This window comes from Ochotona princeps, chromosome 2, assembly GCF_030435755.1.
Source record: "Ochotona princeps isolate mOchPri1 chromosome 2, mOchPri1.hap1, whole genome shotgun sequence".
In the NCBI taxonomy this organism is placed as follows: Eukaryota; Metazoa; Chordata; class Mammalia; order Lagomorpha; family Ochotonidae; genus Ochotona; species Ochotona princeps.
The window spans coordinates 83,083,090-83,100,504 of NC_080833.1; the positions used below are offsets into that span (position 1 = coordinate 83,083,090).

Here is a 17,415-nt window from a genome sequence, read left to right on the forward strand (position 1 = left end):
CGGGAATTAACTGACTGAAAGTATGACCAAACTATGTGTACAGTGCACATTTGTGTGTGTGTTTGTCTTCAAATGTTGTTTGGAAACTTTTCTTGTAGATAATTCCAACAGTCTTTAATAACCATATTCCTTTATAAAAAGAAAGATACCTAGTTATTTGAAACATGAAGACTGAGTGAGAGAGGGAGAGACAGACAAAGAGATCAGTCAGCCATGGGTCACTCTCTAAACGGCTCCAACAGCTAAGAGATGCCTGAATGAAGCTATAAAGCGGGAGCTCCAGCCACATCTCTTAGCAGGAACTCACGAACTTGTGTCATTGCCTGCTGTGTCCCAGGCACATGCGAGCTGATTGGAAAGTGGAACAGCTAGGACTCAAAAGGTCCCTCTGAGCTGAGATGGAGGCCACCCCAATCAGCAGTTTACCTCACAAGCTACCCACCCCAATTTTCTAATCACAAATTTTGTGAAGAATATCTTTGTTCAGGAGGTGGAAGATGTAGCACATTCCACCATCACTACTTAGGATAATATCAAAGGTAAAACACTAACAAGAATCTTTTTCAACTGTCAGAGATGAACTTCTTGGTTTTTTTCCAAATCACTCTCAAGAATTTTCTTTCAGCAGACATGTCTGAATTAGAAACAAAGAATTATGCACTGGCCAAAATTTGTGCATATGCATTTGACAATTACAACTACATTCTACTGATTTAAATTAGTGGACTGAACACTAGCAGCTTCATCTCCTAAAATATGTCAGATTGCAGCTCCATATTTTCTGATGGTTCCATTTTACCTCCTCAGGGACAGCTCTTATATTAACAAAGCCTTTTCTGAAGACGACGAACACGCGGCGGGCTCCACAGCGCAAAGCCGACGTGGCACAGTCAAAGGCAGTATCTCCAGCGCCGAGGACAATCACGGCTCCCCGTATCGATGGCAATGGAGAGTGACAGGCGCACATTCCTGAATGATGAAAGGAAAACCCCATTTTCAAGTAGAGAAACCATTTCTGCATGACAGCTCAAAAGATACTTGTACTCAAAGCAGTGTAAAATTGCATCATGCAGTTTCCGAGGATGGAGTGTCACTATCAAATTATTCTGCTTCATTGAGAGACAGTTTTATTCCCATTTTAAAAATATGCTCATCTATGTAATTTCATAGTCAGTACCTTTAGCTTTTTTTTTTTTTTACTTCTAGAGGAATTGCTACAACAAATTCTGAAGAATTTAGGTCATAACGAACTAGAATGAACCAATTAAAACTGTCAAAGTTGTGGTATGTATTATTAACTTGGCATCATTAAATTTCTTCCTGTGGGAAGCAAAATGTGATACCTAAGATCTGCATTAATAATTTGCAGCATGTCATTTAAAGTGCTTTATATATGTTATCCAATTTCTAACATGTAGGTCTGCTGCATGTTACAGTTAGGAAACTTTTAGAAATTGACAAGCTGAATAAGTGCCATTTAGATAAATCAAGAGGTCTGAGAGAATTCTTGAAATAACTTAAATAAAATTGGCTCCTAATTATTGATTTCTCACTTGGTTTATAAAATTAGCCCCAAAAGGAAAGAAACATGACTTTCTAATTTGATGTTCATATGAAAAAGTAAAATGCAGGTGTTCTCTATGTGTTAACTACCAATATATTATCAGATTAAATAAGACTGTTGCTAAGATAAATTACTATAATTTTTGAAACAGTAGCATGGATAGAACAGACCTATAATCTCAATAAGTGTAATCGTTTGGCTTCAAAGACTTGGTATTTAGGATTACACAATGTGCACACTGCAGTCCCCAAATACAGGCTAGGAGCTCCAGGAGCCTCACGGAGAGGGGTGCAGACACCCAAGCACCTTGCTGCCAGGAGAGGAGTTGCCGTTTGCCTTTTGTTTTAAACATCTACAGGATGATTTGATGTTGGAAGTTTCTTCTTTAAATTTTGGAAGAAAAGCATATGTTCTTATCATTTCCACATGTAATTAGATATGGGAATAGTTGCAGCTGAGATTTCTTCAAAAATACATGTTTAAAGAATCCAGAGTTTCTGGATTGGCAGAATTTATTACACTTTCTTTATGACTAACACAATGCTGTTACTCAAACTGAAGCATGGCGCAGTAAGTTTCACGTCAGCCTCCTGAGAGAGTATGGAGAGATGGGGTGTCGATCATAGTGTTTTACTTTAACTTCATAAAATTACTGTTGAAGAAGAAGAGACCTTGAATTTTTCTGCCTGAATTGATATAAATCATCTAAGACATGTGGTGATCTGTTCTATTTTAAAATAGATCCCCAAACTGAAGCTGTGTTGTTTCTTTCAAGAACATGTTCCAGTGTTTAGTAAGGACTCCTTATTTTGAACCAATTCTTCATGACGCAGCTTTAACCTATCTGTAATCAAGCAAAAATGTTGTTGATCATACTTTAGCAAGTGAATACACAAGGAGACACCCTGCAAAATTGTTACATCAGGTTTTCCTTTTATTTTTTCCTCCTTAAATTGACATTATTCAGGGACTGGTATTAGATATGTGCAATTACTCACTGAACTGGAAGGTAATATAAATTTATAATGCAGAAAACAACACGACAACCTGAAGAGCAGAAGACAGCATGTTGTACCTGCTTTACTGGCTTTGGCTACAAGTGGTAAGAAGTCTTTGGAAGTATAAAATCCCTGGTCCTGTGTCAGGCCTTCGAAGATGTGGTCCTTGTTGGGTTCTGGCAAACCTAATAAAGTTTATAGAAATGCTGTTAGTACAAATGAGATGTTTCTGCTTTGCTACTGAAATGAAGTTGAAAGTTATAATCACTGAAATAATATGGTTCTAGGGTCCGACGCAGTAGCTTGGCAGTTCAAGTCCTTGTCTTGCACATGCCGGGATCCAATATGGGTGCTGGTTCTAATCCCGGCGGCCCTGCTTCCCATCCAGCTCCCTGCCTGTATCCTGGGAATGCAGTCGAGGACAACCCAAAGCTTTGGGACCCTGCACCTGCGTGGGAGACCCAGAAAAATTTCCAGGCTCCTAGCTTCAGAATGGCTCAGCACCAGCAGTTGCGGTAGCTTGGGGAGTGAACCATTGGACGGAAGATCTTCTTCTCTGTCTCTCCTCCTCTCTGTATATCTTTCTTTCCAATAAAAATAAATAAATCTTGCACAAAAAAAGAAACAATATGGTTCTTAGAGGAAAAAAAGTTGTATATGCAAATTAGCATTAAAAATGTAACTAACAATAACTGAACAGGTCTCAAAAAAAAAATCTTAAACTTGTAACTCAACACATAACATCAATCACCCATAAAGTTGCTCATGCAAATATGCAAAAGAATACTACGCCTATACACAGAGAGACATATACAGTGGCGATTAGCGAGATACATTTACAGTCTTTTCCTACATGATATAAAGAAAAATAAGTTTCAGCTGTACTAAATTAACATAAACAAATAACAATATTATTTATTTATATAATTATATAAATTACTATGTGTAATTATAATATGTGTACTATATAATTATTATATATTATTTATATCTATGAAACCACTATTAAAGTAAGGAAGTTGGAATATTTATTTATCTACCATCTTCTGAATAAGGACTCTCATTCTTGGGGAAAAAAGAATGGAAGACAATACCACAAACGGAAAAAAATACCTCAAAGGAGGAAACAACACAAACATTTAACCACATATACAATTCAAAGTATACTAAATTAACTAACAGCAAAATGAAAGGTAGATATCCGGCTAACTAGTTAAAGTATTTGGGGGAACACCCATCTCCTGTAATGCAGTGCTTGGTTCAATTTTCCTCTCCATTCCTGAATCAGGTGCTTGGGTCGCTGTGCTCATATGAGAGACAGACTGGGCTCATGGCTTTGGCCACGCTCAGTTCTCATTGTTGCCGGCATTTGGAGAATGAATGAGGAGATGGTAGATTACTCTGTCTCTCTCAGCCTTTCAAATAAACTTAAAAAGTAATTTTCAAAATGTTAGAGGCAACCGATTACCAGGAAAACATACCAGCAAATGTCTTTAGTTTATAAAGAAATCTTTCACTATCGATAAGAAATACTAACTTTCCAACAGAAATTAATAAACCTCAGGGAAAAAATAGCTTAGAAATACTAAAATATTAGCCCCTTTAGGAATTAAATCAATGTGTATGAAACAATGAGATACTAAATGTGATTAAAGAATAATAAACTACAAAGTTAAAATGGAACTTGTCACTTTGTTTTAGTACAAATGCACATTGGTGCTCAATACTCAAAATAATTTTTACTCTATCCTAAGGAAATATTTAGTCAAATGTAAATTTTATGTACACAATGCAACCAATAAAAAGGATGCAAAAAAGAGCAGGTAGCAAGGAGATGAGGAGGAAGGAATCCCTGTACCTAAAAAACTGTCATGGAAATCATGGAATATAAAAATTTTTAAAAGGAAGGATGAAAACGAAAATACCAGAACATTAACTGTGTAAAATTAAAAAACCAAAGACAACAGAGTAAATTTAAGCCATAAAGGTGACTGCATGGTATCAAGCACAGTAAAAACACAGTGGTGAGGGGACCAGTGCTGAGGCACTGCAGGTTACACTGTTACTTGATACGCTGGAATCACCTAAACCCATCAGTTTGAATACCAGCTCCTCCATTTTCGACCCTGCTGACTGACAATCAACCAGGGAAAACAGCAGAAGGGAGTTTTCCTGCTTGGGTCCGTGCAACCCACATGTAGGCCTGGATAAAACACGTAGCTCCTGGCTTTAGGCTGGCCTGCCGGGCCACTGTGTCCATCTGGGGAGCCAAACAACAGATATAAGATCTCTCTCTCTCCCTCTGTTTCTCCTGTTCTCTGTAACACTAAATTTCAAATAAATTGAGTCATTTTAAAAAAACCTATGTTGCTGACTAAATCTCCAGAATATGAAATTCTGTGTATGGTTCAAATTTTGTATAAATGAATGCATAAATTTTATAATAAATTTGGCCAGTTCACTTCACTTTCCTTTACCTTGATGGCTACATAGATGAAGTGAGGATGAAACTACATTTTCTAACAGAGAGATATATTCCCTGGGTATGGAGTAACATAGAGGTTATCACAAGTGTATAACTGTAGAATGATTGATGATTTTATTACACAACTTGATATAAAGAGTCATATATTTACTAAAGACTTCAACAATAAAAATTTTCTCCTGCAAGCTATTTTAAAAATGTCTATAGGCTATGCTTGAATAATCAAATACACATGGAAAAATGGCACTGAGAAAGAGAAAATATGTATCAAGACTTAATTAAAATCCTAAGTCTCCCTTTGCACCCCAATATACTGTGGAGATAACAAATGTTCTATACCACTTCATCTGCACATTAAAAAATCAAACAAAAACAACTGAAATGCTCTGCTAGTTTAAGATGACATCATCAGCAAAAACCCGGAAGGCAGATAAAAAATTAGGCACAAACAATATAAGTAATGGATAAGAGTTCCACAGACACTGGCAACAAGGTCTAAAATCCTTCCTTTCACCAAATCTTCATGTGAATGCCTACTCTACCTGCAACAGTTAAAGCCGAGCGAACACTATACATTGATTACTATTTTCCATTCCTAACGCTAAAATAACACCTAAAGAGGTGCAAGGCATTCTGCTTATTAAAAACAGTTTTGGGTATATACAGATATCCTTTCCTCTCCTGCAAGGATTATTTCATGAGAAAAATGCTGGGTATACAATTTAAATTTCATTTTTACACTTGGATCCAGACCCCAAAAGGGTGAGTTTCCTGTACTTTTAATATACTGCATAGTTATCACTCCAATGGGTTTAAAATGTGTTGGGTGAGGTTCTCTCTGTAAGTGTCCTAGAGCGCATCAATTAAATGTTCTGACCTCACGAAGACTGGCTTCACAAGAAGAACGAGCCTAGAAGAAGATGGGATCATTATTGCAAGGTTATCATTGCAGCTTGCTTAGCCACAGTGTGAATCAAAAACACACACGGAGCCCCAAGTTCTTTGCAAGTTATGCATTTTTCTAGGGTGAGCAAAAATAGGGTCTTAGTCATACAGAGATTATAATATGAAGCCTTCATCCGATATTTTACCAGCTCCTGTATCTAATTCAATGTTCTGTAACAGTTAGCTTCATCTATAAACTTGGCCAAGTTACAGTATACACTTCTTTAAGGAAACACTAATCTAGATGTTGCTCTGAAGGATTAATGTCTACCATTTGTTGACTTAATGTGCTGATTACTCCAGTGCCATGAGTGTGGCTTACCTAACAGTCAAAAGAATTAAACTGAAGTTTCCTTGAGGAACTGGAAAATTCTGTTTAAAAACCGTGAAACAGAAAAATACATCCTGATAATTGGATGCTAGACTTTCTATCACTGTATCTACCTACAATGTAATGGCAGAATGATGAATTTACAACTGTTTTTGAAGGACTATACCATTTTTTCCCCAGTTTTAAAAGGAAAATTTATTTAACAAGTTTCACTTAGTATAATATATCTAAACGAAAATCACAGTGCAAGGAAAGATTTAAATCAAAGCCTCAGAATCTCATACGAACAACACGACCAAACTTCTGAGGTATTGGTTTTACATCTCAAAATCGTCCCAGATCTTTAAAAAAAAAAAGTGTACACTCACGTGCCTTACAGCATATTAAACCAAAAAGCTAGAATTAACAAACATGCCAATCTTTTCACTTTGAATCATAGACACAGCTCCTATATTTGAGTTTTACAGAAAAGCATGTTTCTCAACATGCATCTGAAATTTTCAATGCATGGTGGTATAAGAGCAACATTTAACATACGCGAAACTGCTGCAACCTAAATATGCTTCCTGCTTTAGGTACACTCCTACAGCATAACTAACTCAAGGAAAGCTGAAAATTGTTTGAACCGTTATGGTCAATATCGAACTTTGTTATTAGGTCCTAGCTGAAGGTTTCATTGTTTAAAATGACTGAACATAAAGTGTTGAAACAATTTTGACTTTCACTTTACAGTAAGCAGGAATCAGAAGCCTGTAATGCAAAACTGTTAAATTTAATCTTTGTTTTCTTTAAAAAGAAGAAAGATAAAAAGAAAAAAAGGAAACTGATCAAAAGTCGTCAGAATCAAGTATATTTCCCATTTGAGCCAATCATACTAGACACACTAAACATCCCTACCACACTATTCCACTCCCATAAATGCACAGCTTTTATTTCTGTAGTAGCAGCTGTTAAATGCTTTCTCTCTACCTAAGCAAGGTTTGACTGATAATCACTGGAGTTTTCCTGCAGAACTTGATCATATCCACTCATGCTGCTCTGACCGCCATAACCGCCTCCATAATCGCCACTCAGCTGCTGGCTAGCGGGATCCCCGTACTGGACTGGTTGGATAAGCCCATTCCTCCCATCATTTGGCTACCACAAACACCATCACTTGCCCACGCTGTAGAATTCAGGAAGAGTTCTATATAGCTATGATCATAGGCTCTCCCACTTGTTCCTGCTGTGTTGCATATTAGCTTTATCTTTTGCCATGCTGCCACTGCATCTTCATGAGTAGCAAATTCAACATCTGCCTCACCAGTAACCCTGCCATCCAGTTCAATTTCAATATGGACTCTCATGGGATCAAGAGGCAAGAAAAAAACTTATAAATATCATTCTCAGTGGATCTGTAAGGCAACCCCCTCATGTGCACACAGCTCCCTGTGGTGCTCTGGAAACTGGACAACCATCTGCATATCTATGATCAGACATTCCTGAGAAACAGTAACTGAGGTCTCTCCCAAATCTATCAGACCCAAAACCATACACATTATAACCACCATAGTCATCATAATCTCCATAGCCTCCACCATAGGCACCCCGCCTCATCCTTTCAAACCCAGCTCCTCTGCCAAGGCTATTATATCCCCTGCCTGCACCTGGCCTGTCATAGGGACCTGGCTGCCGCATGACCATGAGCTTCCGAAGGGGATCATAGTGGTTTCGGACTTCAGCTCAGCTACTCTTGAAGATTTCAATGTACCTGTGTCCTCTTCTTCCCTTGCGTTTCTTGAAGGCTTGTTCAGCTATCTCCTGTGAGGCAAACTGCACAAATGCCTCCCCTGTGCTCTGCCCCTGGAAGTTCACTGGCAAAGTCATCCCATTTGGCACAATTTCCAACCCTGAAAAGAACTGAACGATCTCTTCCTTGCTACAGCCAAATGGGAGTCCTCTAAGCCGGACGAAGCCGTCGTTGGCACTATCAGGACTATTCGGACCTGTATGCTTCAACACCCAATCTATTTCAACACTGTTGGACTTGAACACTTCAACATATCTGTGTCCCACGGTTTCTCTGTCCTTCGAAGCCAATTTCACTTCGTCTTTGTGTTTGAGTTCAACAAATGGTTCTCCACTTGGTCTGCCTTCTCTAATGTAGATGAAATGAATACCTGATGTGCCATTCTGGATTTTGCAATCAGAGAAGAAGCGCATAACTTCATCAGCTGAGCAGGACCATGGTAGGCCCCTGACATTCACCATGAACCCCTCCCTGCCATCCATGCTCAGCATCATGGTGACTGTTGGGCTCTTGGTGGCAAGCCTGGCTCAATGTAATTTAAATGTGGCTCTAACGATACCAGGTACTTTTCCTTCTTCTTCCCTCACACAGCTATAGCGACGAGAATAGATGACGACCAGAACCACTTCTGCTCACAAAAGCAGGACTATACCATTTCAATAATATAGGAGAAATCAGAGGGGGGAAGGGAAATTGGGAAGGAGGAGAGGGGAAATCCTGGAGCCTAAGGAACTGTAATAAATAAATTTTTTTTAAAAAGTGCAACATCAACTTCTTCCTTTGAGTTTTCAACCTCCTGGCTTGCCACATATATTGGACTTATTTTCTCACACAATGTTATTTCCAAATTCCTTAAAGTCAGTCTCTCTCTCTCTCTCACCTCCCTCTCAACTCCCTTTCCCCACTACCTGCTCACCGCCTACCAACATATCCATTTGTCTGTCCAGTCTTTAATCCAGAGAACTCTGAAACTGAGTTCCTTACTTTTTGTAATTTTCACTATTTCATTTTCTTAAATTATTTTTTAAAGATTTATTTGTTCAAAAATTCAGAGTTGTAGTGAGAAAGGAAGGGATGCAGAGAAAAGGAGAACTTCCATCTGCAAGTTCATTCTCCAGATGGCCACAGTGGCTGGTCTGAACTAAGTCAAAGGCAGGAGTCAGGGCTTCTTCTTGGTTTCCCAAGCGAGTGGTGACTCACGTGCCTGGGTCATGTATTGCTGAATTTCCCAGGCCATTATAAGACAACTGTCTCAGAAGTAGAGTGGCCAGGATTGAACCAGCATTCAATAACAATGCCAGCATTGCAGGTGGCAACCTGCCACAATATAATACACGCCCCCACTATTTCATTTCTAAAATAGAAGTAATAAGTATACTTCCCTCACAGATGTGAGATTCAACAATTAATTAGTATTATACTTATTATTACACTTAAGTAATATTTCACTTATAAACCTTGAATGAACTCAAGATGTTCACAGAAAATTCAGATTATGAAAAAAATCATGCATGGGGTTCAAAGCTTGTTGTATCAAACAAATTTATCTTTTTATTCCATTTTCCCACAAAATTTAAGTTCCTTCATGTGACTATGTATGTTATGTATATTCATACATATGTATGAATATATATGTATGAATATATATGTATTTTCATACATATATATTCTACATAATTGAATAATTGAAGCCAGATATATACTGAATGATCAACAAACACTATCTGCTAATACAACAGTTGTTTTACACTCTAGTTTATTAATTCTTTCCGACTTCACATCTTATGGAAAGAAAAGAATAAATTTAAAATAAAACCAAAGCATTAAACCTTAGCAAGTTTAAAGAGGGTTATACAAAGAAGAAATATGAGACAACCTTAAGTGAAATGTGAAAGATAATGAAACTTGCAAATATCCATCTATCAAAGAAAGGTTTCCCTGAGAGTATGTGGCATATTAATAAATAAGGCATGTGTCTATATCAATATCATATCAAAATGACACTGAAATAACTTTTTAATCCACCTTGCAGTGGGAAAAAGAAACTTTATTAAATAAAGAACTGACAAAAATGTGATCAACCAGCTGAGTGATGCTCTCTACTACATATATATAGCTTTTCAGATTAGTTACTTAAGTTTGTGGTTTCAGAATACATTTATACAAAGGAATATCTCTTTAAGAATTATTGATAATGTTCCAGTTCTCTAACTATGAAAGAAAAGGCTGCTTAAGCTACAGAAAATTTAATTTTACATTCATTGACCATAGGCACCACTTTAAATGTCCGGAATACAGGTTATTTGTATATATTAGTTCAGCTTAATTTTCAAAATACCTCTATCAAACAACTCATGTTGTTATTAGCTACATTTTAAGTGTGAGGAAATTAGATAATATTGCTGAAGGTCACAGGACAAGTAAATGATAACGGCAATTCCTAACCTGCACAGTCTAGCTAGGGTCCATGCTGTAACTTCAAAAGCAGATGGTTATTAATGAAGCTTTTTTATAATGCTTTGCTACATAACCAGTGACATTTGAATTAGTTATTCAAAATACATGTATGAAGTTTTACTAGAAGGTGTATAACAGGATGCGGCTGTGGCCAGGCTCCAATTGAGTGGTAGAGGCAAGACTGGCTGCATCTCTTGGCTACAGTTGTGCTTTGAATGATTTATTTTTCATGTAAATTACTTTTCTGAAATGTTTTGCTTCTTAAGTGAATTCCACTCGAATTTCTGCTGGTTGTTTTTTAATATTTGATATACTTTATATGAAAGCACCACACCCTGTAACGATTTTTGAATAAATAACTCATGCATACAGTAAACTCTTTCCTTCTTTTATACCAAATTTCACATAGCCTCCTTTAAGAAGACGCTACATAATTTGTTGCATGCTATCATCTGTTACGTAACTCTATTAAGTAACTCTAGGGCTGGGTACAATGACTCAATGATTAAATCCACACCATGCAAGCGCCGGGATCCCATCTGGGTACCTGTTTGCTTCCCCCTTGCTCCACTTCCATCTAGCTCCCTGCTTGTGACCTGAGAAAGTAGCAGAGAATGGTCCAAAGCTTAGGGACCCTGGACCCACTTTGGAGATTCTGAAGAAGCCCTGGCCCTTAGCTTTGGATCAGCTAGGCTCCAGCAGTTGCAATCATTTTGGAAGTGAACCAGTGGATGGAAAATCTTTCTGTCTCTCCTCTCCATAAATCTGATCTACCTTTCCAGTAAAAATAAATAAATCTTATTTAAAAAATAACAAAACCTCTAAATGCATATGTTTCATATTAAAATTTTAGTACTATCTAGCATGATGTTGGTCATGAAAATCATTATTTGTGCATGATAACAGTCTTGTTATAGGACTGTTGGGAGAACAACATGAAATACAATGGTATGTAAAGCTCCTTGAATAGATGTGAAATGTTTCTTTTTGTTTTAATTCTCTTGCTAAAAGCCTTTTTAATTAATAGAGTGATACATCTGGGCAGCCATCAACATTCATCTAATCTACTATATACACAGTTCAGGCTATTATGCATTATAGTAGAAAGGGTTGAATAATGGCAACAATGTCCACCAGATTTAGCATCTTGAGCCAGAATGAAAGGTTGCATCTAAACAACAACATTCTTGTAACTACATTCATCATATGAACTACAATGGATTAAAAGCATAGGTACAATCAAGACTAGGAAAGTAACAAGATCTGTCATGTTGAATGCCTTGTGCAAACTGAGTACTAAGTGTAACATTATTACTCACAGAGCAGTGTGCAGATTCTGGCAAATGGGCCTCCAGGTTTTATTTTCCAGTTGTATTGGAATAAAATTGATTAATAGTGTAATTATCAAATTCCATTTTTAAAGTAAAGTTTATTGATCCATTTATTTACTTAATTTAAAAGCATAGAGATAAAGAGTATGTGCATAAAAGACAGTTCTTTCAAACCCCACTGCCCACAACAGCTGGAGCTGGGTCAGGCTGCACCTTGGTTTTTACTTTGTGTTTCACGATCCAAATGCCTGACTCATCATCTGCGTCCTCTCAGGCTGCTAACCATCAAGAAGCTGGAGAGGAGGAGAATTCCACTGCAGGCACTTGTATATACAAAAGGAGAGCCCCAAACCACAGCTGAACCCACTGTAGTACAAGGGTCATTCCACAAATTTTAAGTTAAGAATGAACCCAATCCTACATGCTGCACAATAATGTTCTGAATATTATATTAAAAAGTACACATAAAGTACCTTGACAAATCTGAAAAAGCATGTATATAGAAGTCATTATTGCTTGACCTGGGTAAAATATGAAATCTACAGAATATACTTGTTATACACATTATATGAAGCATTCTGATCACAGAAGATATTGAAATTAATACTAAGAACCCAATCATGTCTAAATATAGAATGCATAAATGTAGGTATTCACAAAACTATAAATATAGGTATCTATGTGCATATGTGCTTACATATGCAATAGAAATGACAAATCATCCCTACCCTAAGCTTGAGCAGTAGAGATTACAATAGGGAAACAAAATACTGTTTTCACGGACCTACACAATCCACAATTCCACTATGGATTATAAAGTTCTTCATTTGTCAATTAATAATCACTTGTGAGACTAGGGAGTTGTATCTCACTTCCTAGAGACTTTACACCATATGGATTATGAACCTCGGATCAACACACTGATTAGAGAGAGAACAGATCTATGATGCTCTATTGTGTTCTGCTTCACAATCTCTCCTCCCTCATTCTTCTAATGGATGCCTCACTGTACTGCATGTAGATCTTAATAACTAGAGTGAATTCAGAAAGAATAGAGTGATTCTGATCCAAAATTAGATCATGCAAAATTAGATCTCCATGCATCACAACAGTATTCATTTCATTGATTTTTCAAATTCCTATTAAACATCTGCTTCATTTAACCAGGTCTTGTCTCTCAATGTGATCTCATGTTAATTGTGTTTGTCACACAACTGGATAGAGCATAACAAGATGAAGATACAACAATTGTTAGAAATGGAATCCCCATTTCAAATCGTCATATTTCCCATGAGTCATTTTTTTTTTGGACAGAAATATGTAAAAATTATAAAGTCAAGCATCAGCTGGAGTATGGAGCATTCTAACACATGTTCTCAAGTCTCATAAATGATAAGCTCTTCTTTATGTATTTATTTTATAAAACTAACACCTAACTAGCACTAAAAATGAAATAACTGAATATCATAATTCCTGAAAACTGCTACTGTTACCCAAGCATACACATTAGCTCTTACATTTTGTATAGAAAAATGCACATAAATTCTTCAAATCCATATGATCAGTTTACATAAATTCATATTTGAACTTGCTCTGATGCTCGTTCTTTTTGCAGTCAGATAAAAAGAATGTGACTGGGCATGTCCGGGACCCACCCAACACCCTCATTGGGTGGTGGGTGAACGGGATTGGGGAGGGGCGCAACCTTGGGCCTGCAGGATTTAACCTCCGGCTGCCAGAGGCGAGCCGAGGGCTGCGGGAGAGGACGTCTAGCTTGGATCCCGAACCCAGTCCGCCATGTGCCCATGGCTCATGGCGGGCTGGGCCAGGGCGGCCATTGCGCCATTTGGCGCCAGGCTGTGCCTGCTGGCCGCCCGGCCGGGGAGCTCTGGGGTATTGGACATCTGAATCGCTGCTGAGATAGCTCTAGAGTGACCCCACTGTTTCTGGGACCTGAGTCAATCCTAAAGATTCCCAATGCCAGTAACTCTTCCTTTGAAGAACTTCCAATCCCTTAATAATGCTGAGCTTTGAACACCTATCAAGTAAAAGATAAGCTCCGGCTTGTGTAGCAGGCTGGCACCTAATGGTCCTCGGAGCAACCATGTGCAGGTGCGTGATTTACGGCTAGGAACGGTCCCAATCTGGGATGCCACAGCTGGGATGAGGTTCCCACCAAGGGGTGTATGTGCTGGAATGGGGGCTGCGTTCTATCTAGGAAACAGTTGCAGTCACCCGAGGCACTAGTGTGGGCTGGGATTGGATGCACCAGGCCGGTTCAGATCCCAGCACCATCTGGTGTTATGGAGAAACAGGGTAGATGTGGGACTGACTAGGCTGGGTCTCAATCCCCTTCTGAGCCATGTGTGAGCTGTATGTGGGTATGGACGAGCCATGGCTGGGCTGAAACATCCAACAACAAGAGTCAGAATGGGGTGAAAGCCAGCCAGGAAAAGCCACTGTTCCTGCTAGGACAGGAGGTGAACTGAGTAGGGTTGGCTCAAGAACCCCCTGGCAAGCGCAAAATCTGGCATTGGGAGGGGTTCTGATGGAGGAGCCTGGGCAACTCCTCTGGCAGGACACAGTCCCTGCAGGTAAGCGCGAGAAGCATGATTGGAAACAGCCCAGAATAGGCCATGGAAAGTTTCCCACTGGCATGCATTCGGCATGGGTCAGGAGCAGACCAGGCTGAATCAGTTCATGTCATCCTCTGGCAAATCCGATCACCAGAACAGAGTGTGGAATGGGCCGGGTTTGGTTGCGACAAAACCAGTACACATTATGGAACGCCAGGGCGTGGTTGCCTGTACTGGATATGAATGCAGCACCCATCCAGCACACGTGAGATCCAGGAAGGGAGGGGCAGAGCTGGCGGGGGGGTTAAGGGGCTGGTCCCCTCGCTGGACAACCACTCCCACTGGAGAGTGTTGGCTGGGATAGAGACAGACACGACTAAGCAAGGCTACAACACCTGTGCACTGCATGTGGACAAGATCAGGGCCACAGCATCAGCTGGCAGAAGCTGGCACTGGGGACTAATTCTGTCGAGTCAAATCACAGGACCACCTAAAGAGTGCATAAACCGGGACAGAGAGACCTGGGAGGGAAAAAGTGGGTTCCCCCTTCTTGGGTCACTATTCCCGTGGGAGGGCATGAAAACTAGGACGGGGGCTGGGATGGCTAGAGAGGCACTCAACAACATCCGTGAGGGCTGGATGGTTGAGTTGGTTAGATAGAACTAAGCTTTAATACCCATTGACAAGTACCAGAGCCAAATGGGATAGGGGACAGACTGGTCTTCTGCTACACATACTGGCAAACCAGGGTAGGGGGCGGGCTTGGTGGGGGTTATTGTGGGTCGCCCCGACTAGGCTGCAGCTCCCACTGGTTGATGTAAGGGCCGAACCAGACTGGACTGCAACACCCATTGGTTCCAGTGCAACTCGGGACTGAAAACAGAACCAAACCAGCAATTGCAACCACCAGCTGATCGGGGTGATGGACTGTGCCGGGCCCTGTGCTTGCTAGAACATACAAGAATCTGGTCTGGGAATACCTCAAAGTATCTTTGGAGATCTCCCCACTTGAACCGCTGGACTCAGAATTCAAACCAAGAAAAGACAGAAGACAGAATAGGACAATCATTCATCTCAGCTACATGTTGGCAGCGAAATATGGGACAAATGGAGACTTCATGATGGACCATATCAATCAGTGGACCACCTCATCGAGCGAAACTGGCAGTGACTCATAACTGGAGAACTATTAACTCCACTTGAGCACATATCTCAGAGCATGCCCCACATCCGGGACTTGGGGTGAGCGGGAAACCGGGTGGGGCTTCTCCCTCAATATCCCCTTTTACCTCAGATACATGATGGAAACAATATGGACATAATAGCATTGCCCACCTCCCTATCCCCCTGAACCTTTTTTTTTTTTTTTCTTCTCTTTCTTGATTTTCCTTCAACTATAGTTAACTATGTAAAGATTGTCAACAACAATACAATAAAATGGATTATAAAAAAAAAAAAAAAGAAAGAAAAAAACTGAACCTTCATGATTAAAAGCCTCTAGAAGATTTTTTTTCTTTTGGGATATGCAAGAAACATTGAAAAATGTCATGTAACAAAGTGAGAATGTGGCTCATTAGGCATTTTTGGTATTATAAATTTAACCCTATTTATACATTTGAAAAAAACAGAAAGGGTCTCTGGTTTCCATTAATCAAATAATGGCGAAGCCTTAAAAATGAGCAAAATGTTCTTGAGTATATTTTTCTTACCTGAAAAAAAATTTGTTCTATCAGGATAAATATCATCAGTTACTTCAGCTTTCCTTTATTTGACATAAACAAACAATAAAAATCTTGTGCAAATGAAAATGAAATATTTAGTCATTATACTTTTGTAATAATCTGATTCTTACTAGTAAAGCAATTTTTAATAATTAAAATTTAATTTTCATATAAATGTAAGGTTTAGTCAAAATTCCTTATCTAGAAAAGAAATAGTGTAATTTCTTGTTTAGGTTAGAAAGTTCTATCTCTTTCTTTGATGTGGGTGTGTTCTGTCTCTGGAGCCTTTCCTCTTTTCTTCTTTCTTTATTTTCTCTTTTATCTTCCTCATTTCTTTTTCTCATTTGGCATTGGCATAAAACAATTTCCTTAAATTTTAATCCCCAAATTTGGAAGCAAGGGTAGGCAGAAAAACTAAAACGAAATATGCCTCAAGCAAAGATTTTTTTTTTCCTAATGACTGGAGTTCTTGGATGGTGTTAGGAAATCACTATTTACTACTGTGTAAGTATACCATATTCCAAAGTAAAGAAATCATTAATAATAAAATACAAAAAAGAGCAGTTATATTATGAAATAAATCTACCAGGCTTACAAAGAAAACAAATTTGCAACAGCCACCTGCTGGGAGATGAGGCAGTAATCTCAACAGCAGGAAATAAAAGGGAAGAGAGGAGAAAAATACAAAAGCACAGACATTAAAAAAGTAATTAAAACACTTATCTCCATCGACATACATAACGGGAAAAATCCTCTACCAACCACCTAAAAAGACACTCTATTGAACTGCACAGCAGGAAACAATATTAAAGCTGCCACCATAAACACACATTCTGTAAAAGGGAGAAGACCCCTTTAAAAATGAAATCTTAAAAGTATTACTAATGTGTTAATCACCAGTAAATGCACTGCACATTCATTTATTATATTAGTTACAATCTCAAAGGTTTTATTAATTGCACTTCCGTATTTGTATTCAAATAAATTCTTAAATACAGACACTGGCAGTCCCTTTGTTTTTTAACTCTTCTAGTGAATTTGACAATCATTTGGTGAGACTGAAGGTTCTGCGTATCAAGAACATTCTGTGTGTTAATTTGTAACAGCCATTTGTAAATGCGTTTGAATGGTTTCTTTTCATGCCAAACATAGCTGCAGTACTGGAAAGCAATGAGGTGAAACACAATGTAAGAGTAAGGGTCATGGATTAAACTAAAA

The 17,415-nt window shown here is 38.6% G+C and overlaps 1 protein-coding gene and 1 pseudogene across 1 annotated transcript in view; both read right to left on the reverse strand.

Annotated features, from left to right (window-relative positions):
* Positions 1-17,415, reverse strand: part of DPYD (dihydropyrimidine dehydrogenase) — an 873,733-nt gene that overhangs the window by 510,843 nt on the left and 345,475 nt on the right. Inside the window, exons 9-10 of the mRNA XM_004582023.3 lie at positions 2,640-2,747; positions 800-969 (exon numbers count right to left, since the gene is read on the reverse strand). Of these exons, the coding sequence (XP_004582080.3) occupies positions 800-969; positions 2,640-2,747 (278 nt within the window). The remainder of the gene's footprint in view (positions 1-799; positions 970-2,639; positions 2,748-17,415) is intronic.
* On the reverse strand, positions 7,293-8,720 carry LOC101517305 (heterogeneous nuclear ribonucleoprotein H2-like; annotated as a pseudogene).